This window comes from Maylandia zebra, linkage group LG13 (genome assembly GCF_041146795.1).
Source record: "Maylandia zebra isolate NMK-2024a linkage group LG13, Mzebra_GT3a, whole genome shotgun sequence".
Taxonomy (NCBI): Eukaryota; Metazoa; Chordata; class Actinopteri; order Cichliformes; family Cichlidae; genus Maylandia; species Maylandia zebra.
In genome coordinates this window covers 22,763,296-22,789,004 of record NC_135179.1, presented here as the reverse complement: position 1 = coordinate 22,789,004, position 25,709 = coordinate 22,763,296, and the positions used below count along the sequence as shown (strand labels likewise).

Genomic DNA, 25,709 nt, shown 5'->3' with positions numbered 1-25,709 from the left:
AACAACAGGGTCTATGCAGTCCTGTGAAAAACTAAGTACATCATTACTGCTTTGATAAAAATTAAGGGGGTAAGTAGTAGCCAGGTGCTGCTAATGCACCTGATTAACTGATCATCACTGAAGCAGCACTGTAAAGAAAGGTTGGTCAAAATTCCTCCACAACAATGTGAGAGACTGATAAAGTCTGAGAAAAAAGAAAACTGCATAGAGCCGTGTGAAAACTTGTTTTTGCACGTGACTGTATGTATTTACAGTGTAAGTAAGTGTAAAATTGGATAATTCCTTCTAAAGGTTGTTGCAAAGTTCTAATAATTAAGCTACAGTATTGTTTACCTCATCATCATGATCACTAAACCTGGAAAACCAAGCTGCTCATAACATAATATTAATTTTCCATTACTCTTCACTGTCCAGTTACTAACTATAGATTCAGCCCTCTTCAGAAGCATTTACTGTTCTATCCATTTCAGCCACACACAGTAAGCAGCACTGTTGCACATGTGGAAATGAACTATGCAAATTAATGTTTTTTGCAATGATGATTTTATGCAAAATCCAGTCTTTCCAACTAGCTCATATTTTAGCATCTACGACTACACAAATGCTATATAAATGTGCAGCAAATGCAGAATTAAATACAGATAATGATTGACTCTAGAGTTTGACGGTGGATCTTTTTATATCCCCTCAGTAATACTTTCAGAGTGAAGAGGTCGCCAAAGAAATCACCCTTATCTGACCCATCACAGGTATGTATCTGATATGCAATCTCGCTTGGCTCTCCCGCTTTATCTATGTGCATTTCTCCCTCTTTCATGTGTCATCACTCTCTGCCGCCTTTTTTTGTGTCGCAGGATCTTATACCCGCAGATGAACCTTCCTCCCTTCACCAGCAGGATGACCATGCCACAGATGAGGAGAAACTAGCCTCCTCCACCAGTCATAAGTGGGCAGCCCTGCACGACATGGATGGAGATTTAAACTCTGACCAGCAAGACTTTCCTCAACCGTGCGACCTTACATCCTTTGTTAATGAGAACAGCCTTCCTAAGGAGACTCCAGGTGAGGCATAACTGTCTGACTCTCTGTAACTCTCGGTAATTCAGAGCTTATGTCTGGATAAATCCTTACATACTGTATATGAATCAGAAACTTTACCTTTTATTCATACTTCTGTGTTATTGATTTTTCTTGTGGCAGCGATATAAGTCTGCTGGCCCAATTCTGTACTACCCTCTGACCTTACGCAAGAGCCAACGCTTCCCAGAGGCTATCTGGTTCACCCCATCTGGGTCAGAGATGGGAAAACAAACAGCCCTGCTTCGTCCTCTGAACTCGTCAAACCAGAGCTCAGCACACCACTGATGCGTCTCTTCATTTTGTTTACTGTATCTAATGCTTTGTTTTGCCTTTCCCTCTCAGTACAAGACTATGAAATTGAGTACATGGAGAAGATTGGCTCCTCTTCCCCAGTGAGTATTTAATATTACAGAGAGATTGTATTTGAGCTTGTCTTATGGTCACTACTTTTAGTATTTATAGCATTTATTTTACATTGTTTGTGTGCTATATGATATTTTAGCTTTTAAAAGTAGATAGTCTTCGTTCTTGTTTTTAACCTTGTGTGTCTTTTAGCCTCCGTCTGCAAAGAAGCCATCTTTGTACTTGAAGTTGGACTCAGTATCTGACAACTTAACCAAAAATACATGTGCGCATGGATCTGAACCCAGCTCCCCCTGCACAGGGTAAAATAGTTTACTTGTTACGCTTGCAACTTTGTTTCTTTGCTGTACTACGTAATGGTTTTGTTAACGTATACTATGTGAGTTTTACACTGCATTTTTAAGTCCCTTTCTTATTCTCGTGTGTGCTAAGTGTACACCACAAATAATGTATAATGTATTCGTTTCAGCTCCTTCAGCAATGTTTTCATTAATGCTGTCGTCCATCATCTGCGATGCATTACATGCCGTGCCTTTCCCCGCCTCATCTCCTGTTGGGTTTTTCTCATTCTGTGCAGGAGTTTTGAAGAGATGGAGGCCCAGATTACAGCAGGTATGAAGACACCGGTGCTCAGCTCCCGGCCTGGCCCCGAGGGCTCTGCTGCAGACAAGGGCAGGAAGAGAGAAAGCGAGGTGCTCAGTCGAACACAGAGCACCGAGATGGAGGAGCAGGTAAGTCAAGTGCCTTTGCGGACATTTAATTACAGTTAATTTGTTGTGCATAAATGTAATTTACACTCATGTCTAGTCATTACCATTTAAGGGGAAACTGTCATGTTTTTTGATTTCGGAGCATTTGCACCATGCTGTTGTTTAGTCACAAGGGGGAGACAGTGCCACGCTGTAAATGCTTTGTCATAGGCTGTGACTCAGCCCTCCAAAGTGAACACCATCAGTCACAGGGATTCTTATTAAATCCTTGTCACTGATAATGAAAAGCCAGTCAGTCACACTAGGTTCCCAGCTCAGATTCAGCAAACCACCTCCCAATGCTGCCACTCAAAAAAAAATCTCAGCGCTTGCTTTGCCATGCTGTCCCCCTGCCCCCTCCTCCCTCCCCTTCTGCCTATACCTCCTGGTGCCCTTGAAGCCCCCTAGCCAGGGCCCCGTGGAGGCACTTGCGCCAGCCCTGGCCATGCCCCTGTTAGACAGGCTGTCTGAGTGTGACGACCCCCTGCAGTACCTGGAGCCTGACCTGGCTGAGACCAACCCCACAGCATTCGCCCAAAAACTGCAGGTGTGTTGAGAAACCACACAAGACCCTACTTGATAAATTTGCCGACCCATATTTGGGCCTTGATATTTGTCTCTGTGTGTGTTTTTGTACAAAACATTATTCCCCGTTGTGTCACTGTGTTACATCCTGCCTTTTCATTTTCCCATTTTTTCCTCCTCCTCCTCCATAAGTTGCAGGGTTTTTTTTTAGCTTGCTGGGTAAAATAGATTACTGGTGCATAAAATGTAGATGGCAGATCAACTCAAATTTCATGTGTTTCCCTCTTACTCTGTCATTCTTGGGCTGCAACCTCTCCTCCCTTACCACTGAAATTCGGCCCTCCCAATGTGTGCGGCCAAGGAGGAGCTGGTGCTTGCTGCCCTGAGGATAGAGGCTCTGCAGGTAGCCAAAAACATCTCTCAGTGCCCCTCCCTCTCCACTGTAACCCCCCAGGTACTGCGCTGAGTCAGCCTGCACCTGCTGTATGCAAGTGTGTGTGTGGGTGAACAAGTGTGTTTGCAAGAGCAAAAGATGCATCTTGAATGAGGGATTAGCGAAACGCAGGTGTGTGTGAAATGCACATGTGCGTGACTGTGTGTGCGTGTGTGTGTGTGTGTGTGTGTGTGTGTGTGTGTGTGCATGAGTGTGTCTCAGCCTGCCTCTCCCTCCCCTTAAACACACCATTTTGAGTGTGACTGTGAATCCATGGCCTTATCAACATGGTGGCTGTACAGCTGCATCCACAGTCCCGCCACCTTCCGCGTCCCCACATTGGACTCTAACATGGCTTGATGCGTCCCAGCTCCCACCCTGACTACCAGCGAGCTCCATTAAGCCTTAGGAACCAAGTGCTGTGTCTTAGTCCCTTGCCTTTGTGATGCATGTTGGGCAACATGCATGTTGCCTGTTTCATGAGAAACTTACGTCAGCATGAATGTGACTGGGAATGTCTCACATTAGACTCGGCAGCTGAGGAGTTACATATTACGGTGCAGATCTGTTGACGTTTCATGATCACCTCCCCAAATCCCAGGTCACATTCTTGTTTTGTGATTTGGTCCATCTATTTGACTAACAGTACTAACAAAACAGCGTTAGGCAGGGTAAGTAGTACCTGGGAATTTGCTGGTCCAAATTCTGAGGCAGGTGCTGAACTTAAACTCTTGCAAGAGTTGGAGCAGGGCACGCACTTCCCACCTACGTCTTTCCTTCCATGTCTCATTCTGTTGTCCCACGCATTTTACAGTCTCGTCTCAAGAAACCCAGTACTCGCCGGTGGAATATCAACGGTTCACCCTTACTCAAAGTAAGCGCAACATAGTTCCCCCTGTGATGTGTTCACGTCCACCCATAGCGCAGTCCAAGTACTTCATTATAAACACATAGTTTTAATGGCTCAGTATGTCAGCAGACCAGATTAATGTCCTGAATATAAGCTTTAAAGGTGATTAAAGGTGTTCACATCTGCACTGGTTAAGAATTATAGCTTACTTTTTTGTAAAACCAAGATAAGGGCGATAAACGCTATTATTCATAGAGTTTGAAGGTAATTGCACTCCAATTATAGCTGAAATTCAGCACTTTAGCCTCCTAGTAATGGACTGTGAAGCCAAAACTGTCATCCAAATTCTTGCAGACTCCACTAGATCGTCTAGTCTAATAGATCCATAAGTTACAGAGAGTCCATTAATTTGCTGCCTACCAAAAGCTCTTTGTGAGCTGTTATGTGCAGTTACAGCTATGTAGTATGTCTGTTGTAGCCTTTGTGCATCTAATAATCAGTCCTCTCTGTCTTTGGGGGATGTGGCTTCGACTTGTGTTTTTGGGTCTTTTTTGTTAGCATTAAATCTACAATTAAGGCATTTCGTGTAAAGAGAGGTTAGATTTCAGTGTGCTCACCTTGTCTGTGTCTGAAATTGCGTACTAATGTGTTATTTATTATGCTGATATCATGTGTGTGTTTTTTAGCCAGTCCAAAACATCTTTGCATTACCTGTAGTACATGTAGTATATTACATGTAGTACCTGACGTGCAGACTGTTTCTGGAGGATTATTAGAGTGTGCCAGCAGAAAACACATCTCACAACATAACAGACATTGCTCAGTGATGAGTAAGGCAGCAGAAATTAAACAATCCAGTTTATTTTCCTTTTTCTATTTTTTAGTCATTACTTTGTGCATCTCAGCTGAGGTTGGGTTACCATGGTAACTCATCTCCAACTTGAAACCTGGCTCTCACTTCAGTAGATAAACAACAGTGAACATTTTGAGTGTTTAGTTCATGGCATTTGGCATGGTATTTCAGGTGCATCATTGAGGCTTTATAGACGTGAGTCTTTCCTCGCAAAACAAATACAAAGCAGGTTATCGTTAAAAATCTGAATCCTGCATGTTTTGTCCCATGCAGTACAGTCAGTGCTGTTAATGAAAAGTCTGTGACATTTGCCTGAAGTACTACTAAACGAAAAAAGCTCTTTATTTAACATGTGATTCAGGATGATTTACTAAAAGGGGCTTTTTGTTAGCGGATTCTTGCTGCAGCTTTACCAAAGAACCACAGGTTTGATTTGTTTCCTTAAAGTCTCTGAACCTGAACCTTTCTGTATTGGTAGATAAAAACCTAATCAGTATCTGACTGATGTTTGTTGTTATATGTACTTGACCGTTTCTGTTCAGAGAAGTAATGCAATTAGCTGTACAGCCGGACCAAACACTTAACTCTTTCCAAAGTAGCGGTAGACCTCTCCTTGTCTCCTGTGACCCCCCCATCATCAAATCCTCCTGTAATCCCTATCTACCAAGGATAGCTAAATCCTTTTCAGAGTTTTCAGGGACCCAAACGTGGTACTAGAACAACTGTATTTTAATATGATAAAGTGAGGAGGCTTTTATTTATTTTGTCATAGGTTGCAACGGACACTTGGAGATGCATTTGGGTTTGTAGTGTCTATACTTTAGATCCAAAGTCTGACTCTTTCTAATGATTAACCCTGAAGATTTTCTGATTCACCTTAGCCCTCATCACATTACAGTCTCTGTAGCTGTAAAAAAATGAGTTAAATCCTGTGATTCTAGGAACAACGGGTAAGACCTGTTAACTATGCTCTAACATGCTTTAACATTAGACTAACATATCTATCCCTTGCTGCCCAATCTGCCCCCCCCTAACCTCCCTCTCCTGTATACTATCAGCTGCTGCCCACCTTCCCCTCTGTCTTGCTTGGACCCAATCACATTCAAGCTCTTTCAATGAGCAGTTGACCAGGACTGCTCGGCTGGGGCCAGCATCAGCCAATAACACGGCTAATACTGTGGCAATGAAGACTGTTTCATCCAATCATGTAGCAGCTGACCAAGTCTTCAAGAACATCCCTGGCTTGCCTCATTTTGTATTGTTTTTGCTGTGTGGCACATTTTGATATAGTTTGACGCTGCCTAGCAGTTTGGTTCAGTCCAGAATGTGCGAGTGACCCTGAGGGCGAGGGTGTCCTGCGGTTGCCACAGCCTCGTTGGTAACAGGTTATGTTTGCGTTCCTTTCTCTCCTCTCCTTTGCTTTCCGGAAGCAGCACAGAGACGTGTCATCTTCACTAGAGAGTGGCGTGTCCAAGAACTCGCTGTACTCCAGGACCACGGCCAGCTACATCGAAGGGGAGAGTCCCCACTTGCCCAGAGAACTGGACCACTCTTTGGGAATTGCACGAGAGGAGGTGCCCTGAAAATATTTCTTGTTCCTCCGTAAGTCATTGTTTGTTCCTTTAAGTCTGCATCTCACATTTAATGAAATGATTTTGTCTCCATCCTCAGATTGTGACAAAGGAGAAAGAAGTGCTGGAGTGGCAGAGGAAGTATGAAGACAGTCGACAGGAAGTGGTGGAGATGAGGTAAGAAGAGACACCTTGGGTTGTTATCGCTTTCATACACCAGGATCCCACACGCAGACACTGAAGCATGAATCTAACACCTAGCTGTGTTTCGGACTCCGCCCATTATCAACCGCCGAACCTCTCAAGCGGTTTATCTCGCTTAAGGTGTCAGACAAGGCCATGATTAACGGGAGACTGGATAGCCATTTAAAAAAATCAACACCTCGTCCTGTTGGCAAGGAGTAGAGATAAATAGATGGAGATCATGTGATGTAAATGTAGAGGTTTTACTGTTAAAAAGTTATATGTGAGAAAATATCCTAGGTTATGCTCAACTGAGCTCGTAACTAGCAGTAGCTACACTTGTTTCATGATGATCAGTCTAGGTTAAATTCATAGCTTCCAATTGGGGTTTTGGGAAAGATGTACAGTAAAGAAACTTTACTGTGTGTCAGCAGGTGGCGGGTGTCAGCTGTCTGCTGCTCAGTTAGTGTGGATAAGTCGGAGCTTACTTCATTTGAATGATTAGACTTTGGATAAGGAGAGGCTAAGAGGCTAAGGGGAAGGCATGGCTAATCTATCCTCTTACCTCTGGAAACTTGCTTTTAAAAAGACGAAGCTTCGTACTGGGTCCTGTTGCTTTTCTACTAGTTGTGTCGAGACACTTCAAACAACAGAAATTCAATTTGATTTTGAAAAGTTGTGCAGTAAATTTTGGAGCTAATTCAAAGCAAATTCTCCATTTCCTCTAAATACGGTGCATTTACTGTAAACCTGGACGGCGATAAGTAGCTTACAGGTGTTTGCTGGAAGGGTTCGAGCAACAGGCGGGTGGTGCAGGGCTGCACATGTCAGAGGGAGAGATGGGAATTTTTGGAAAAAATAGACTTCTTGGTATTCGATGTGAGGAGTCTTCTTTTTTGACTTTTTATGTGACATATACTGAAGATTTGCAACTTCTCATCCACAGGAGAATTGTAGCTGAGTATGAGAAGACGATTGCCCAGATGATAGGTGAGTTCACGTAACCATAAGCACGCAAATTTCATTTTAAAGCTGCTATTTTTGTTTCCCGTACTCTTCCACTTTATTTTACTCTTGTTCATTTGCAAACTGATCTGCTATAAGGTCCTTGTGAGGCCTTACCCAGTGCTACTGATCACAGATATTTGAATCTTATTTGAATTTTTTTTCTGTCCTTTGCAAAATTTCGCTTTTCTCTGTGTTTGCTTTCATATTTGAATGACGTGAACTGAATCCTCATGTCAGTGGAGGGGACAGCACTCTCCTTTGCCCGCTCTTGTTCAGCTTCTCTGGACTCATTAAATTTCACCGCAGGCTCACACTCCTGCATTATTCCTGCTCTCACCCACATCTTCCTTTCCACCTTTGAACATCCCCGAAGATTTGATTTTTTTTCTTTCACTGCGACCGGCTTTTTCTTTTTCCTACTCTCATTAAAGCACTGTCGCACACAGGAACAGTCTGCCTCTGCTAATGTCTAACACTCGGCTCTGTCACGTGTCTTGCCCTCCCAGCTTGACTTAACACAGTCCCTTCTTTTCTGTTCTGCTCCCATCTTTGCCCCCCTTACTATTTGATAACCCTGACAGGCATGCCAGGTGAGTAACGAGGAATTGTCTTTCATTTGTTTGTGTCAGCTCGCATCTCTCCATCCGTCCATCAGAGAGGGGAGCAGCTGTGCTCAATTTCTTCATCTCATTCAGAGCCATTCATTCATTTGTTTGGTTTTTGGGGGGGGTTTGGCTTTCACCCTGTAGGCTGAGACTAGTTTTTAAAAGAGAGACAGGACTGAATCTAATGAGTTTTAAAAAATGACTTTGTTGTTGTTATTGTTCATGTAAAGTACAATATTATACATATTCAGTCAGATGTAATACACACTGTAAATCTGTACATGAACACGTGCACTTCACCCATGACTGGCGATGGCTGTGAAGTCATTCATGCAGATTTGGTGAGTTAACCGAGTTGCTCATCGATGGGAAATGAAAGGGATATTTGTAGGCTGAAATAGTGTAGGCACATTGATATTTAACACTGAAAGGTCTTGAGGCCACTCTGATGTTTCTCCTCTGTTTTTCTTTTCTCATTGTTCAGCTTTTTGTGTTTTGCATGCTACACTGGTTTATCAGAAATCCTCATATAGTGCAGTAAAACATCTTGTTGAATCATACTACCACAAATACATTTAGATATATTGTGAAAAATGTCAGAGAAGTCTTTTGTGTGTGTGTGTTTGTGTGCTGATTGGGGTCTTTTAACAGTATTTTTACCCATAACAGCAGTTTCTTCACCTAGTAGACTCTTTATCTGCATCCTCTCTATGTGTGTCCATCAGAGGATGACCAGAAAGAGAAATCTCTTTCCCATCACACCATCCAGCAGCTCATCATGGAGAAGGACCAGGCACTGGCCGACCTTAACTCTGTGGAGAAGTCTCTTGCCGATCTCTTCCGTCGTTATGAGAAGATGAAAGATGTGCTGGAGGGCTTTCGCAAAGTAACACAATTTATTCCCAGGTTTTTATCAATATGAACATCTCGGTTGGTCATCTCAGATTTTTTTTACTTGCCCCCTTGTGTCACCCATATACAGAATGAAGAGGTATTGAAGAAATGCGCTCAGGAGTATCTTTCAAGGGTTCGCAAGGAGGAACAGCGATATCAAGCCCTGAAAATTCATGCAGAGGAGAAACTAGACCGGTGAGTCTGTGCATATTCTTATTATGTCACATTTTCTGCAATAACTGTGTTATTTTCGCCACCACACTATCTACACTGTAAATGCAGTAAATGTAGTACAGTAATGCAGTGTCTTATGTGAATGCAAGTAAATGCTGGTGCTTTTTAAAGCTGCTAATTTTTTCACTATGTGCATTTCAGTTTTTCTTACTTCCTGAGCACAAAAGCTCATGAACAATATAAATTTTTGACTTCAAATACTTTGGTTTAAATGCTTATTTCAGTTCTTTGTAGTCATATTTTATTTATTTATTTTTTCTCGATATGTGATGTGATTTCTAGCGTTTGTGGGACTGAGAACAGTGTTGAAGTTTAGCTAGCAGTGAGTCTCCATAACATTGGTACTTTCCTGTACCAAAAACTGTTCTTTAAGTGTACAGCATAACTTATTGTCTGAGCTGAATTATGTTTGTATATGAGTCAGTGTAATTGGAAACAAGTCTAGCTAGCTAGCTAGCAATGAGTCTAGCTAACATTGCTAGCTGAAGCTAAACCAGTATTTACAGTGGCTCGTATCGAAACATATTTCTATAGATTACATATGATCCATATTAACTCTTTGTTGACTTTTATTTGCTTTTTAGATTTTATAGGCTTTTGTGAGTTGCGAAAAGGTGATTTCTTGTATCATTTGTGTGCCTCCAGGGCCAACGCAGAGATAGCTCAGGTGCGGGCCAAGGCCAAGCAGGAGCAAGCTGCCTCTCAGGCCAGTCTGAGGAAGGAGCAGATGAAGGTGGACTCTCTGGAACGCACTTTAGAGCAGAAGGTCAGTTTTAGGATATAAGAAGATATTAAATTAAAATTTTCTAAAGTTATCCAAGTGTATAATTTTTTGTTGCTAACTGTTTTACAGAATAAAGAGATCGAGGAGTTAACAAAGATCTGTGATGAACTAATTGCTAAGATGGGGAAGAGTTAGCAGGCCACATCACAATGAAGCCAAGCAGAAAATGAAGAGAAGCACTCCTTCTCAAATTGATGGACCTCTAAGACCAAAGTGGTCTTGGGGTTGTATTTCCTACTGACCATGTGTATACATCATCCACAGGATTGGCTTCCTCCTAATTACTCTGTATATTTTTGATGTTTCAGTGTATCGTACTGTATCAGGGGGTCTGCTTTCAAGTTTTATCATATCACTAATGAGTATGCCTGTGTGCGCGAGTGCGTGTATGATAATGAGAAAGTGCAAGCATTGTTTATGGGTTAAATTATCTATTATGATGTTGCCATGACAGCCACTGAGGGAGAAGACTGTTTACCCACTCCTGTTATTGTCTCCTCTTAATAAAGAGAAAGATAGACTTTGAAGGTGAGAACCAGATTGTTAGAGTTATCCATAAAATGGTGATGCACCACTAAGAGAATACAAGCGATCACTATAGATTCTTGCATGTGAGAGATAAAGAAGAACTTGTAATGTTAATGTTTGTATATACTGTAGGAAACAACAAGACTTGTGCATTTTTGATAGTTATTCTGTTGTCTTCAGCCACTCCCCTCACATAACATTGTAGATATTTGTCATACTTGTCATAGCTTTTTTGATGAAATTGTGGAACTTTATTTTTGGGATTTTATTTTGATAAAAAGCAAACTAATTGTGACTGTGTTCAGTTGTGACCAGAAGTAATTTAATTTTGGATGAACCTGTCCTAGTCCTGCAATGGTTGTTTGTCACACTGAGGAATAACTTCTCTGCACAGCTACTGTACAGCATCTGCTTACAAAGTGCAATAAAAGATGGCAATACAGCATGCTGAGTTTAATTTGGTTCTTTTTTCCTCATTCCCCATTTTTACATCTTTTATATTCCTCTATGTGATATCCACCCATCTTAATAGTACCATGTTGTACCCCTTCTTTCCCTTTAGAGATTTTGGCCCATATTGACATGACAACATCACACAGTTGCCTCAGATTTGGTGGCTGCACATCCATGATGTGCTTCCAATAACACCACATCCCAAAGGTGCCCTACTGATTTAGATCTAGTGACTGGAGGCCATTTAGGGACAAATGGCACATTATCATGTTGGGAACAGGAGAAGAAGTTTACACTGTGCTCATAAACATGGTCATAAACATGATCTACATGGTAAGCGTGAAGTAATCAGGCTTGAGTGTTTAGTAAGGTGGTAAGTAAGCAGACACAGCAGAGATTTTGGATTCCCAGTGAGCTCTGTTATACGTGAAACATAAACCAAACCTCCCCCAAATTAACTAAAAAAACAAAAAGCACATGGAATAGGACTAGCCCCCAATCATAATGTCATGCATACAGTGCCCTGCAATTAACACTATTAGAATATGCTGCATGCAAACATATCCAACCCTTTTCACTATAGTGAACTTCAATTCAAATCATGTACACTTTACAAATTTACTTTCAAATTCAAAAGAATTAGTTGAATGACTTGTTGTAATGCTTAAGAATAAATCAGATTGAATACTCACAGATTTGATAACTGTGGACCCCATAGTTATCAAATCTGAGACACAGTATCAATCATGTTGATTACAACTTTCCAGAAAGTTGAGAAAATACTTAAATTAGTAAAGCAGGGAAGAGGTGAAAGATGCACAACATTGTTTTAGCCTCTTAACCATTTAGAGGCAGTCCACCAAATTATAAAGCAATTAAGTAAGTAGTAGCATTCAGCAGACACATAACAATCACAATGCTACTCCATGCACACTGGACAAGAAGCAAGCTGGTAAGAGAGCTGCTTTTATATCAAGCTTCTCCAGTTTATACAAACCCTCGCTTTGTGCAGGCTCATCACAGGGCATCATTTTTTTTAATTTTAATTTTGCTAAACTTTAGTTTTTCCTCCTAACTTCTGGCAATCTGCTCACTTTGTTCTTCTCTCAGTCGTCACTCTCTTCACGCTCCTCTTTTGCACCTAAAATCACATATAAACATATTATATTTATCAATAAATTGCCATAAAAATAATTTAAGTTAAATGATTCTAATTGCAGGCTGGGGATGTGTGTTTGATGACGTCACTTTGACTTATTACCTTGACTTTAACTGCATCCACTGTCCATACGTCCATTTCATTTTGCTATGTCTCCTTCTCTTCCTGTCTCTGTCTTTGTGTTGTAATCCAAAAGGTCAAAGTAAAAGTGAAACCGAATTTATAACCTCAATAACGTTTAGAACTACACTCAAACTGAATGTGGGGTGCTGCTGGCCATGTACAGGAACATCCATCTAAGTTGCTCTCACCTGGATCTGAAGCTGTACTGTAATCAAACACAGAAGCCTAATTCGACCAGAATAGGCAACTTTAACGAAACTAGACAGTAAATATCGGCTCCTTGCCTGGCAACTAGTGATAGTGCCAGCAGACTAAGAAAGCTAAAATTAGCTAATAATCTCTGGTGAGCTAGCTGATGTTAGCTAATGTTTTGGGTGCTATTTAGAGAGCAAATATATACAAACAGGCACTTTTTAAAGTCACATCAGTGACCCTGTGTTATCAGAAGAAGTTTCCCTTTTGCTTCCTAATGTTTCAGTAACCTGTGTTTTGAGCATACTTGTGTCAGGAAATTATCTCTTCATCTTCTTCTTTCTGCTGCAGCACCACAAATCTTCTCTAATAATGATAAGTCACTGCTAGTGAAGCACACAGATGATGTAAAAAAAAAAAAAAAGAATAATAACATGTAATGCTATTGCTACTGTTATGGTTATTTTTAGTGGTGCTTGAGCACTCCTGAAATGGGTTTAAACTTACCAATGGTGGCCATTCTCATATGATCTATGGACTCAACAGGGCACTTTCAACCAAATAAGTTTCGCTCACAGGATATTTTCTCATTTTTGGACCATTCTCTGTAAACTCTGGGGACGGCCGTGTGGGTGATCTACAATTTCTGAAATGCTCAGACCCGACAAATATGGCAGGAGCAGTCATGCTCTGGTCAAAGTCACTTAAATCAACTTTCTTTTGATGCTCATTTGTAACTGCAACAGCTTTTTCCTCACATGAGAAATGCGAGTTTAGACCAGGCAAAAAAAAAAAAAAAAAAAAGTATTATGATGAAATACACTTGCACAGCACTTCTTGTTTTTGAAACTTTTAATTTTTCAAAGATGTAAAATGAGGGATACATATAACTCAGGGTTTGTTTTTGCAATCAGTAAAAGGTATGTGAAGACATGTTGATTAACTATGCTTTGATTAAATAAAATAGACAAATTTGGGTTCTGCAATAACACGAAATCCCAAAAATAGAGAAGGGGAAAACCATTAGAACTTAAAAACAACCAACAAGAAACATCACAGGGTGGAATAACGAGCACACCAGGAAGTGATAAGAACTGCAGGGCACAACACAGGTCTGAGACTGGGGTAAGTAAACCTGAATACTAAACACACGAGACAAGTGGTTGACGACTTAAAACAGTTAGTAACTTAACAGGAACAACTAACCTAAGGATTAAGGTTAACCACAACACAAGGGAAGTGGAAATTATGACGAAACCTTAAACACTAAACTGAGTGAAACCAATGAATCTTGTTTAAAGAAAAATTATGCAAAGCTCCAAACACTGTGCGAAGGAAGAACAACTCAACAAAAGATAAATCAATCTACACCAGTAACCAGAAATAAATACAAAGGAATATATGATGGGGGAAAACTAAACTGCGGACAGAAGGCATTTGAGTTGTCCAAAATTTAGTCAAGCTTGAAGGTGCTGATTTTGGAGCAAAGGCTTTTTTTATTGTTCAACACCCTCTTAAATCCATGGTGAAAACTCACTTAATTGTGGGCAGTGGTGCAGGTGTCCCAGCAGTTTCCACTGTATGACAGTCTCAAACCTTCGTTGTTCTTCAGTTGTTCATGAACATCCTTCTTCTTATCTGAGGGTGACAGTTTGGGGCTTCTTCCAGACTTTGACAAAGTGAAAATACATCCAAAAAAAATTTGATACAATTGTTTGAACTGATTATCTTGGAAGATTATCTTAGAAATGGCTCCAAGAGACCTTCAAAGGTTGTCTAGATCTGCAATTCTCCTTCTTAGATCTTCACTTGGACTTTCCCACTGTTCTGAGTATTGGTCAGTCTAATGAGTGCTGTGAACCAAATCCTTGCTTTGCTGGCAAAGATGAACTACCACTCTTCACTCTGGCACAGCTGGCTGCCGGCAGAGCCCGCGGGCACACCATTGCAGCCCCCCCTGGCTTCTTCTCTGTGGCTGCTGGGTGACCCCTCGTCTGGGGCTCTCCACAGCTCTTACCGGGAGGGTGGCAAGGATGCACCTCCGATGGTCCTCCTTGGGCTCTCGCACTCTGGGTCCTCTGGATGTCTGGGGCCTGGATCTCCTCCATGCGCGCTTCATGCCCTGGGGGACAGGCCTATGGCTCCCTACACCCTCTAGCAGATCATTACATGGAGAAACCTTTTGAATACAAGCACGCTCATCCACACAGGTGTGCACGCAGGTGTACACACAGGTGTTCACTATTCTGACACAAACTACACCTTTCTTGGCTGCTACCTCAAAGCACATTGAGCGCTGTCAGTCCTGCGTGTTGCACAACAACGTTCATTATTTAGTATTTACTGTTATTTACACTTAGCTGGATTAATGCAATGGTGTTGTGTTTATTATGTCGCTTTTTTGCTTGTTTTCTCTTGATCCGGGAGATTTTTTTTTCTTTTTGTTGTTGCCCCTACCCAACACCTGCCATACGTAAGTACTTTGGCACGACAACCAGCAGGGACAAGAAAGCAAAGAGCCAAACTCAGGATGGGTGTGGCCTCAGCAAACTGTTAATGCGAGAGAGTCAGAATGAAATCCATTATGTGTCCTCTGTCCATCCAGGCTGCAGAAGCAACTGTTGTTGTTTAAGACAGAGTGGTGGGCCCCAGTTGAGGGGCTAGTAATCTCCTGGCTAGTACAGGAAGGAATATCAGCTCATCTGATAGCTCAGATTAAGCTCAGGGGGCTTTAGGAGCAAACAACCTGCTTTTCATTGTGTAGTCGGGACAAGTGAGGACCATCAGCGCCATGAGAGCTGTCCACTATTGTCTGCTGCTTCTGTTTTCCCTGGTCCTGCTAGCAACCACCTGTAAGAACTTTTTCTTCTTTATGCACCTCTGTTTGCTGGTTAACTGTTTGTCCATCTTTCATTTCATCTCGCCTCCTTTCAGATACTGTACGTTTCAACCCTTGCATTATAAATAATAGTTTGTGTTTAGCGTTTAGTGTATTTAATGTGTTCCTGAAGAGTAAGACCGTGTTAAACAAATAACTAAAATGAATGGCTCCACTGTACATTCTGACTTAAGGAGCGTAGATGCTGGACATGATGGACCTACAGTTATTTCTCGGGAAAAACCTGACATGTTTCATAACTTCAGTAGGATCATTAAACATTAAGTCCTTTTACTGACCTTATACTTTATTTATGTCATGTTCACTAATTGCTGTCTGCAGTGATTCTGATGGGTTTCGTGTCGCTTCAGTCCATCACTCTCCACTATACACCCAAGAAGCACGCACTCCCTGCAAATAATCTCTTAATAGGCCTGGAGGCTAATACTTACAGCATGTGTGTAGAGCGACAATGCCGCGGGGATAGATTGGGGCCAACTGCAAACAACAGAAAGTATTTATATACCAACTCAGTATACGTGAGAGCACATGTGCAGAAAACGGGCCGATTATGCAATTTCTTTGTTTCACACGTGCTTTTGTAGCTTCGCTGTTTATTTGTGGTTAGGTTTTGGTAAGTTATTAGATAATTTAGCTGGTTTCATTTAAAAAAATGCCACATCTTGTTGTATATATGGAAAAAACTTCTCTTTTTAATATCTGTTTCTATCAAAACTTAATGATGACAGACCTATCCGGAGTTGAAGGAGGTTATTTTGATGGCCAGTACAGGAGATATGCTGCTGCATATGTTTGAAGCTTTTGGTGACTCCAGTTCTGATCCTCTTAGGAAGCAGCCTTAAGTTTGTCTGGAATTTAGGAGATGGATGGAGAGTTTCAAAAGGAAGCCTTTAAGTATTTCAAAGGTCAGTTAGTTTTCAAATAACAGCTCCCTCCTCGGGAGAGCTTTAGAAAGATATTTAAGTGTTTTATGTGCTGAAGTGGGCTCTGAGGCATTAGCTAAAGTTTAGAAAGATGTATTTTTTTTAAATGTGTGGGCACTGGTGAAACACTTTGGTTGATTTGGGAAAATTCATATGAAGGAAGTTAATTAATTTGTGCTGTTTCTCTTCATATTCCCTCTGGACCCAGGGAAAGTCACACATTTATAAGCCCTTCATGCACTTGCCAACCTATAGATCCTGTGTAAATATGAATTAGAAATATCTAAGCTTCGGACACTTGTTGGCACTATCCCATGCAATCATCTTCAGTTATCTAAAGCAAACATTTGTGTCCTATGCTGTAGAGGTTTTTCACCCTGACAAGATATGCATGTACAGCTGACTCTTTCTTATATAGTAGCGCTCTGTTCCCTTTCAGGTGAGACTATACGATGTTATACATGCATGGGCTCCAATAACGATGACTGCAACCGACAAGGCTCCAAAGCTTGTCCTGGCTACTCTGATGCCTGTGCTGTAGTGGTGGGCCATGACAGTGAGTCCAACAGTGACAGCGTAGTAGCCTTTCTTTTTACTAGTTTAATTCCAACCTTCCACCAAAAAACTCCATTTGTTTCTCTTGTATATGTGCGTGTGTGTCTTTTTTGTGTGTTAAATAGACGACAGCCTGCTCTCTGTAGACACATCTCGGGCAGCAGGGGGTCTGAGGCTTTTAAGGGAATGAAGAGATTTGCTACTCCTACTCAATGAATGTCCTTAATTAGGACACAATGTGTTCATGGCACCAAGACAGATTTACCAAATCTCAGCCAGCAGATCTTTTTTAAAAAAATTTTTTGGCTGTAGATATGATATTTTTATTTTAATATTTTATAATCAATAAAAATCATTTGGACTAAATTCTTAAAAGGTGGTAGGTTTAGCATTAAACCTGCAACTTGTAATATTTCAGCTGGGAGTTGTTTACTCTAATGCTGTGTTTAAACCTGCATTAAGTGTTTCAATGGTCTGCTGTGATGAAAACAACAACAACAAAGAAATCGCTGAAAGCAAGACTAGCCAGGAGAGTTTCTTAAAGCAACAATTTAGCATCGACTTATATTGATTGGACGATGGCGGACAGCTTCTAAATGAGAGTAACTGGCTTCATTTTCTGTTTGTTAGGTGGCGTGATGAAGTCATGCTCTTACAAGTCCTTCTGCAGCCAGGCCAACAGTCAGGGCTACAGGGCACCAGGTGTCAGAGTTCACTGCTGCTACAGCAATGACTGCAACGTAACAAGCTTCGCCAACCAGCTGCCTGGACTTACCTACTTACTGCTGTTTTCTTCCATTTTCCCACTGCTTTTTTAAGTAGACAACTCAATCAAGCCCGCATGTATCCGACTGCCAAATAACACTGCCAAATTCCATATTCCATGCCATCCTTGTTACCATTTCACTTTGATTCACCTTATTTATCTGCTAGATATGACTGTGTGGATTATATTCACCGTGTTCCACTGAATCTATTAAAAAGTACTCAAGTGAATATGTCTTTCAATGGATTTCACTAAGCCAATAAGTAGATCCTAAGGGAAGTGCTGAAATAACAGGCAGATATATATATATTTTTCCTGCATTGAAGGGGAAGAAATAGCATTTGAATTTTGAATTTCTCATGTTACTCATCCTGGTTCCATGCAAACCCTATAATTTTTTGAAAGTGCAGGAAAAAAAGAACTAGAGTAAGTTTTTACCAATCATCTGTCAAGGTATTACTCCGTGCATCTTTCAGGCTTCACATACCAATACAACCATGAATGTCAATGTAGTGTGTCACGTACAAATGCAGCACTAAGAGTTCACGCCACTGGTGTGTTGTTATATTATTAGCCTTACCTCTCAATCTCATGGCTGAGCTGTGTGAAATATGATGAAAGAATGCTACTCACACACTGAAAAGCCATATAATCCTTTTATATGGTGGTGGCCAGATGTGTTGCTCTGATGAGGTTAATCCATGTTAGAGAAAGGAAGTCTGGCCACACTTTAACAGTGGATGGTGAACAGGTAGATGCTATATAATAACTATCTGTGCTGTCAATTGTGTCATTGCTTTTAATTTTATTACCAGCTTCTTTCCAATTTCATTGTGATGTACATTAAACTGGGCTGTTGATATCTTTATGTATTTTATTTCGATCATTTATTTTAATATAGTTCCTGTGTCTTTCTTTCTTTTTTTTACATTTAAAAAATACAATTTAATCCTCTTTGAAAAAGGGGATTCTTATCCTTTCTGTGTGGTGTATATACTATGTTGTAAATAAATATATATTCAACTACTGAGTGGTACAAATGTCAAATGTAAAGATACATTTATCTTGCAGTAATTCTATAACTACAACCATTAAAAGAAATCTTTTGTGAAAGTCGCTGGGTTAACGTCGTTTTTCTGTTCCCAAATATCAAAACAGAATGAAAACTATCTTCTTTAATCAAGTTGATTTATGTTTTTGTGTTTTTCTAAAAATCCTGCTGATTTCAGCGTCAGACTGAATAACTTAACCTGATTGCTGTGTTTTTGCCTTCATATATTTTTTAAAAGGGTTATTAACTGGCTGGCTTAAGCTCTGTTTCTGACACAACGCTGGTCAAATAATGGATTGTTTGTTGTGAAGCACCTTTTTACTCACTTGCACACTCAAAGGGCTTCCTACAGCAAGTCTCATTCATCCAATCAAACACAAACACTCACTTTCATACAGCCCTTTTATTCATGCCTGAGCACTTTCTAACATTTGTGCACACACTTGCACTCCGATGGATACATCAGAGGTAACTCTGGGTTCAGTATTATGCCCTCGGATGCTTCGGCATGCAAAATGGAAGGGTCGGGACTGAGCCACTGACCTTCTGGTTGGTACACCTGAGCCACAGCTGCCATCATTATTCTTCCATTATTATAACATCACTGACTGTCAATCTCACGCACAGTACCCGAGGAGAAATATGACTTCCTTTTTCAAAGAGCAAAAATGTATTAAACATATGACTGTGTTAATACTGAGAGATCTTTTATTTGACCAAGACTTATTTTGTACAGGAATAACACTCCAGCACTCCAAGGTTCTATGTGAATTTGGCACTAATGCACCATTTACGTGAGGTATTGCATTTAAATGTGTGCTGACACATTTAAATGCACCAAATATTTGCAAACCAAACAGTTGGACACAACAGCTGCTGTAAGATTGATGCTAACACTCTGCATTATGTTCATACGTGGAGAAGCTATAACACTGAAATCTGTTGGACTGATGATTCCCGCTGGTTATAGCAGAGCTTGTTGAAATATAAAGAAACTTCTTGTGTGTTAATATGAATGCTCGTTTATTTCCTAGCTTTGACCACACAGTGAGGGTCACTAGGAGGACAACATGATATAAATCTCTGTATTCATTTGTGTGTGTGCTCACCATAAGTTCCTGCTCTGGTACTTCTCAGTTTCTCCACTGTGGGGCAGTCTGGCCACACTTGTGACTGCAGCCGAAGCCATCGAATATTATTGCAGTTCATATTGACCAACCACGCCTCATGGGTACTGCTGAATCAATAGTGATAATAATTATACTGTTTTATTGCTGTCTGATGGGGACTGTGCTTTATTTAAATGTGAAAACACCCCAAACCCCCCTCACGCTTCCTGCTTTCAAAGACTCACTCTCTTTTTCCGTTATGTTTTTTTCTCTCGTGATGTCCTGCTGCTCTCTCCTTTGACAGGTAGGTGTGAGAGTGTGAACGGATTGCCCCGGTGGGGGATAGACACTGACCCCAAACCGTGAGTCTCCAGGACTGCTCAGCCATAGCATGTTTTGGGTATTCACGTCCACAGAAGGCTAAAAGAGCGGCCCCACGTCAGCCCCCATCAGCTTCATTTGAAAGGCCTCTTTCACCTTAATTAGGATGGGAGGTGAGGGTTTGCCTAAACATGGAGGGCCGATGGAGGGTCAAGAGGTCACGGTGCAGGCGGGCTGGGTGTCCAGTGTTTGTCTTTTCGGACTCATAGTTCACTTCAGAGTGTTCAACATTGTTAAAGTCATGCTTGCAAGTTCGTATCTCGGTTGCACGACTGCCATGACTGAAATGTCACCTGCACTTTTCTCCAACAGACATATTCTAGGAGAGAGTTTCTAATTTGATGGAGGATTTGAAAGTGCAATCATGGACAAAGCCCCCGCTGAATAGGAGCGTCTCCGGACAATAACACCATGCCCTATTCCCCACATGTGTGAGTTAAAACTGAAGGTCATTGCCATGGTAACTTTGCTGTTTAAATTGGAGTATGTTTAATCCCAATCCTCTGGCACCTGAAGACATTATCACTGCAAATCCCGCCGTCAGTCATCAAAAGGATGAGCCGGCTGCCCTTTAAGGGAGGCTGTGCGAAAGTAACAAGGCTGAAGAAAAGTCGTGTCTACAGTGGTTTCTAAAGTAAACCAGACAGGTTTCACTCCTTGAGAATGCCACCAAATGTCCCACATACTGACATATCCGTGATTATTATTATATTTTTTTTGGATGTGTGGGTTTGTGTGTGTTCTGTCTTTTTGTTAGAGGTTTTATCAACGGTGTGAGTGTGTTTTGATTCGACTATGCCTTGGAAAAAACTGACATCTTCCAAGGAAACTCATCTGCTGTCACACATATCATGCTTCAGTATTTTTGCTCTAAGTCTGCCTGTTATGGTTATGGTCTTGTGATATTTATTAGGCTGTTATGCTGATTGTATGACCTGTAATGTTGGCAGAAAGTAGCAAAACTCATTAAGTTGGAGAATGCAAATCGTTTTTTATTTTTTAAAGGTATCGTTGTAGCAAAAATGTGTTTTTCAGTAATGATCTGTTTTTTTCCAGCATGCAAATAGCTTGTTGGATAAATTAGGTTGATGACATCAGGCAGATGGTCTGGTTAGAGGCTCCTCCCAATCAGTGAAATGAACTTATGAACCACTGGTGGAATCCAGGTCCTGTCCGCATAATCAAACCTGTTCATCTAGGACAGAAAAGGCTTTTCTTTTTTATTATTTGTTCCAGGATAGATTAGACTGTCTTGGGAACACTGAATTTTGGATGCAAGCCACCCAAATAGCTATAACAGAGATAGCAAAACAAAGAGGTGTGTCGAGGCCAGCAATCTAGCTTTAAATCATTGATCAGTCACTGTCAGAGTAATGACGGTCAAAATCACTTACGTGGTAGACACGATGACCAGGGGCTTTGAAAAACAAGCAAACACATCCCAGATGAAAGCGTACACTCTGCTTAACATCAAATGCTTGTGCTTTTTGTGGAGAGAGCAACAAAAGCACTCAGGGGGAATGACAATGGGTGAGACGATGACTGTGTTTACAAGTGCCCAAGCCCTGGCTGGTTGGCCCGGGTTCACCCAGCGGTCACTGGTTCTGAGGTCTCTGGGTCTCTGGTCTTTTTGAAAAAGAGCCGTGAAGCAGAATTAAAGTGATCTACCTCCGGACTCTGGACAGAGGACCATAAGGTCTCCTGGTCTATGAAACAGGGAGAGGAACGATACAGAGGGAGTGAAAGGGGGAGAGTGGGGTGACTGAAGAGGGAGCCAAATAAAAGAGGAGAGGAATTATGTGTAATGAGTGTGTTCCCCTGCCAAAGCTACTTTGAAATGTGACTAAATAGCCCACCTTCCGTGAGGCTGGTCTACGGCTTACGGGCAGCGAAGCCGCCCACTGAGAGAACCTGAAGCTGACACATTATTGTAAAGACTCAGGCAGTGTACAGCTTAGACGTTTGGATAATATTTTGCATTATAAAGCTTTTCAAGAAACATAAAGCCAAAACGATTTGCATGGACGTAATGTGCTTGAGATGAAAAATAGTAAGTCTTTCCATTAAAGTTAATCCCTACTGCCTAAATTTCCTCCAGACGAAAGAACTAGTTTCTCTGTTTTTGCCTTAAAGTTTCTACGGTAATTAACTTACATGCTCAAGCATTGCCTTTTATTACATCTACCATACTGGGAAGATGTGTATGATAATTGTTCCAACCTCTAAAGGAGTATTTTAATTGAAAGAAAAGCAGGCTGTTTTGAAATCATGAGCAATTTTCATGAAATATAAGCATTTTTTCTGCCTCATAAACAACAGATTTCAGATTTCACAGCTGTTCATTAGTGGATGCATCCCATTTAATATGCTTTGAGATAAAACATATACAGAATCGCCACTATATGTCCTCTGTAGTTTTTATATCCTGTCTTTGTCTTCTTATATGAGGAGACACTGTTTGCACTGCTTGTGTTTCAGCTATAGCTGCGTTACAAGCTGACTTATTTGTGTTATCCCCCACAGAATGAGCAAAGCAGCAGGATTATATGGAGCGAGGGTTCCTATGATGAGCTTTTTGTAGAATTAACACAGCTCTGCTATTTTTGTCTTTACAGGAGGAACAAGATCCAGACTCTGAGTTTTTAGTTTCTTTTCCTTTTTACTGGGAAATTTTAAAACTATGACAATTTATCATGAACAATTTACATAATGCAAAGAGTGTCAATTATATCATGGAGAGTTCTGGAGAAGGACTATATAACTGTGTTGAATGAGCAGAGAGGGAAAAGGGTAACAAAAGAGAAGACAGGAAAGCAGACCTTGGAGCCAAAACCAAATCACATCAGTAATCGGTGCGACCCGGGGTGAGGGCAGACTCAGTCAGCCGTACCATGCAACTAGGATAATTAGTTTTGGAAAGGAATATCAACTGATATAATTGAACACTCCCCACTAATGAAGATCCTCTGTGTTGTCGCTATTGAGGCGCTAATTGACGGGAGAGGAATGGATGGGATGGGTGCAGGTTGGGGGGTGAAGGGCTGTGCAGGATATGATGGTGGACGTGCTGTCAACGCTGGCAACCAGAAGTTTTTAGGTTTGCTGATCTCTATTAGACAGGTTTTATTTAGTAGTGGGTGACTCACTATCTGCTTTCGCTCACATAAAGGTCTGTTAGTGTGTGCATGGCGGGCTAACTGTTTACTGTGTCTCCTCTTAAGGCTTGCATGGGGATGAAAGAACATGCCACAGCATTTAGACTGTTTAGAGCGGTAGAGAAAAAGGTGGTTTCTTAAAAAAAAATATTCACAGGAGGCCGCCGGTTGAAGGCGGTGGGAGCATAGGGGTTGCACAGGTCGTGTTGGGAGTTTCGATTGAGGGAAGCAGAGGGTCGAGGATTTGTGGAGGGAGGGCGGCGAGGAGGGGTCGTGGCGAAATCAGTTCAGGGAGTAATAGGAAAGCAAATTGGTTTTGACAAGTTTGGGGAACTGGAAGTAATGCCGTCTTTTTAAAGGGGAGTTGAGGGAATATCCAGCAAACCTATGAGATAATCAGGGGTACTATTCAAAAAGCGGGTGAGCGGAAGGACTCAATCCAGAACACAGGGCCTGCTGATGACCCTGAAGGGACAGAGGAACCGGGTCAGGATTCATGCACGGCCAACAGGGGGCGACAGGTGGAAAGCAGAGTGATATATTTATGAAAAAGGGAAAGGTATGTCAAGACAGTCACAGTTTTTGTTTAAAATTTTCAAAACGCATAAATTTTTACTTCTTTTCAGTCACAAATAACGAAATAATTAAAAGTTTGATGACTGAGGACCCCGTTCAATGTTTTTATTGGATAGAAGACATACAGTGAATAGAATAGAATAGAATAGAATAGAATAGCCTTTATTGTCATTGTACAGAGTACAACGAAATTGGAGTGCCACTCCCTTGGTGCAAGTTTCAATAATAAATATAAATGTAAAATATAAAAAGTACAAAAAAAACAATCGTAAGTACTCAAACAATAGTATGTACAATATATACAGGATAGCAGCATTAATATAATGACAGTATGAATAGCAGCATAATATAATGACAGTGACGGTATGGAATAGGTTCAATTGTTTTTGTGCTTATTTACTACGGTGATAGCTCTGGGAAAGAAGCTATCCCTGAATCTGTTTGTCCTGGTTTTATGTGACCTGTACCGTCGGCCTGACGGTAATAGTTCAAACAGTTGGTTGCTGGGGTGAGAGTGGTCCTTGATGATATTGCCAGCTCTGCTGAGGTACCGAGAGTTTGCAGTGACCTCCAGGCTGGGCAGAGAGCAGCCAGTGATCTTCTGGGCTGTGTTGATGACCCTCTGCAGTACTTTCCTGTCTGCAGCTGAGCACCCTGCATACCATGTTGTTATGCCGTACGTTAGGATGCTCTCTATGGTGGCTCTGTAAAATGTCACCAGCAGCCTCTCCTCCAGGTTGTTCCTCCTGAGCACTCTCAGAAAGTGGAGACGCTGCTGGGCCTTTTTAACCACCGCTGTAGTATTTGCAGTCCAGGAGAGGTCATCAGATATCTGCACGCCCAGAAACCTCATGGAGTGTACCCTCTCCACACAGCTCCCGTGAATGTAAAGTGGGGCCGGGTCTGCTCTGCCCTTCCTGAAGTCCAAGATAAGTTCTTTAGTTTTCGTGGTGTTCAGTTGGAGGTTGTTAACTGAACACCACTCAGTCAGTCTGTTGACCTCATCTCTGTAGTCCGACTCATCCCCCCTTGAGATGAGTCCAACCACTGTGGTGTCATCCGCGAACTTTATGATGGTGTTTGAGAGATGGGTAGGGGAGCAGTCGGATGTGTAGAGCGTAAACAGGAGGGGACTCAAAACACATCCTTGTGGAGACCCGGTGCTGAGTGTGATGGTGCTGGACCGGTGGGGGCCGAGTCTGACAGACTGTGGTCTATTTGTCAGGAAGTCCTTGATCCAGAGGCAGATGGGGGTGGAGAGTCCCAGGTGAGACAGTTTCTGGACCAGGATCTCCGGGATGATATGATTGAATGCTGAGCTGAAGTCCAGAAAGAGCATTCTCACATAGCTTCCTCGGTGCTCCAGGTGACTCAGCGCAGTGTGGAGTGCTATGGTGATAGCGTCCTCGGTGGAACGATTTGTCCTGTAGGCAAATTGGTGGGGGTCCAGAGTGGGAGGCAGACCGTGCTGACAGACCAGTCTCTCAAAGCACTTCATCACTACAGGCGTAAGTGCAACAGGCCTGTAGTCATTTGGGCTGGCCACAGTGACTGAAAGAAGCCGTGTACCAATGACTAGATGTCCCAGAAATACAGATGCAGCCATAATAAATCAAAGGAGCCAATGAAATCAGTTTGCGGGCTGCATCTAATTTGTAAGTGATGGTGATGGGGAATAAGATTTTACCATAAAATCTACATAAAAAC

The 25,709-nt window shown here is 41.6% G+C and overlaps 2 protein-coding genes across 15 annotated transcripts in view; both read left to right on the top strand.

The window, feature by feature from the left end:
• tacc2 (transforming, acidic coiled-coil containing protein 2) overlaps positions 1 to 11,105 on the top strand; it is a 47,395-nt gene extending 36,290 nt beyond the window's left edge. For 5 of the 14 annotated variants that reach the window (XM_076891815.1, XM_076891804.1, XM_004556087.3 and 2 more), the window contains 16 exons: positions 692 to 749; positions 855 to 1,062; positions 1,423 to 1,472; positions 1,636 to 1,745; positions 2,021 to 2,174; positions 2,593 to 2,739; positions 3,079 to 3,171; positions 3,965 to 4,024; positions 5,626 to 5,655; positions 6,287 to 6,427; positions 6,525 to 6,601; positions 7,554 to 7,597; positions 8,946 to 9,106; positions 9,203 to 9,309; positions 9,994 to 10,114; positions 10,202 to 11,105. In XM_076891815.1, coding sequence (XP_076747930.1) covers positions 692 to 749; positions 855 to 1,062; positions 1,423 to 1,472; positions 1,636 to 1,745; positions 2,021 to 2,174; positions 2,593 to 2,739; positions 3,079 to 3,171; positions 3,965 to 4,024; positions 5,626 to 5,655; positions 6,287 to 6,427; positions 6,525 to 6,601; positions 7,554 to 7,597; positions 8,946 to 9,106; positions 9,203 to 9,309; positions 9,994 to 10,114; positions 10,202 to 10,267 — 1,627 coding nt within the window. In that variant the 3' untranslated portion in view covers positions 10,268 to 11,105. The remainder of the gene's footprint in view (positions 1 to 691; positions 750 to 854; positions 1,063 to 1,422; positions 1,473 to 1,635; positions 1,746 to 2,020; positions 2,175 to 2,592; positions 2,740 to 3,078; positions 3,172 to 3,964; positions 4,025 to 5,625; positions 5,656 to 6,286; positions 6,428 to 6,524; positions 6,602 to 7,553; positions 7,598 to 8,945; positions 9,107 to 9,202; positions 9,310 to 9,993; positions 10,115 to 10,201) is intronic. The other 9 variants (XM_076891811.1, XM_076891808.1, XM_076891806.1 and 6 more) reach the window with 9 other exon arrangements.
• Positions 11,106 to 15,173: 4,068 nt separating this feature from the next.
• On the top strand, positions 15,174 to 18,826 carry ly6pge (lymphocyte antigen 6 family member pge). Its single transcript, XM_076891803.1, has 3 exons — positions 15,174 to 15,439; positions 16,849 to 16,965; positions 17,595 to 18,826. The coding sequence occupies exons 1-3, from the start codon at positions 15,379 to 15,381 to the stop codon at positions 17,780 to 17,782; spliced, it is 366 nt and encodes a 121-aa protein (XP_076747918.1). The 5' UTR covers positions 15,174 to 15,378; the 3' UTR covers positions 17,783 to 18,826.
• Positions 18,827 to 25,709: the final 6,883 nt, after the last annotated feature.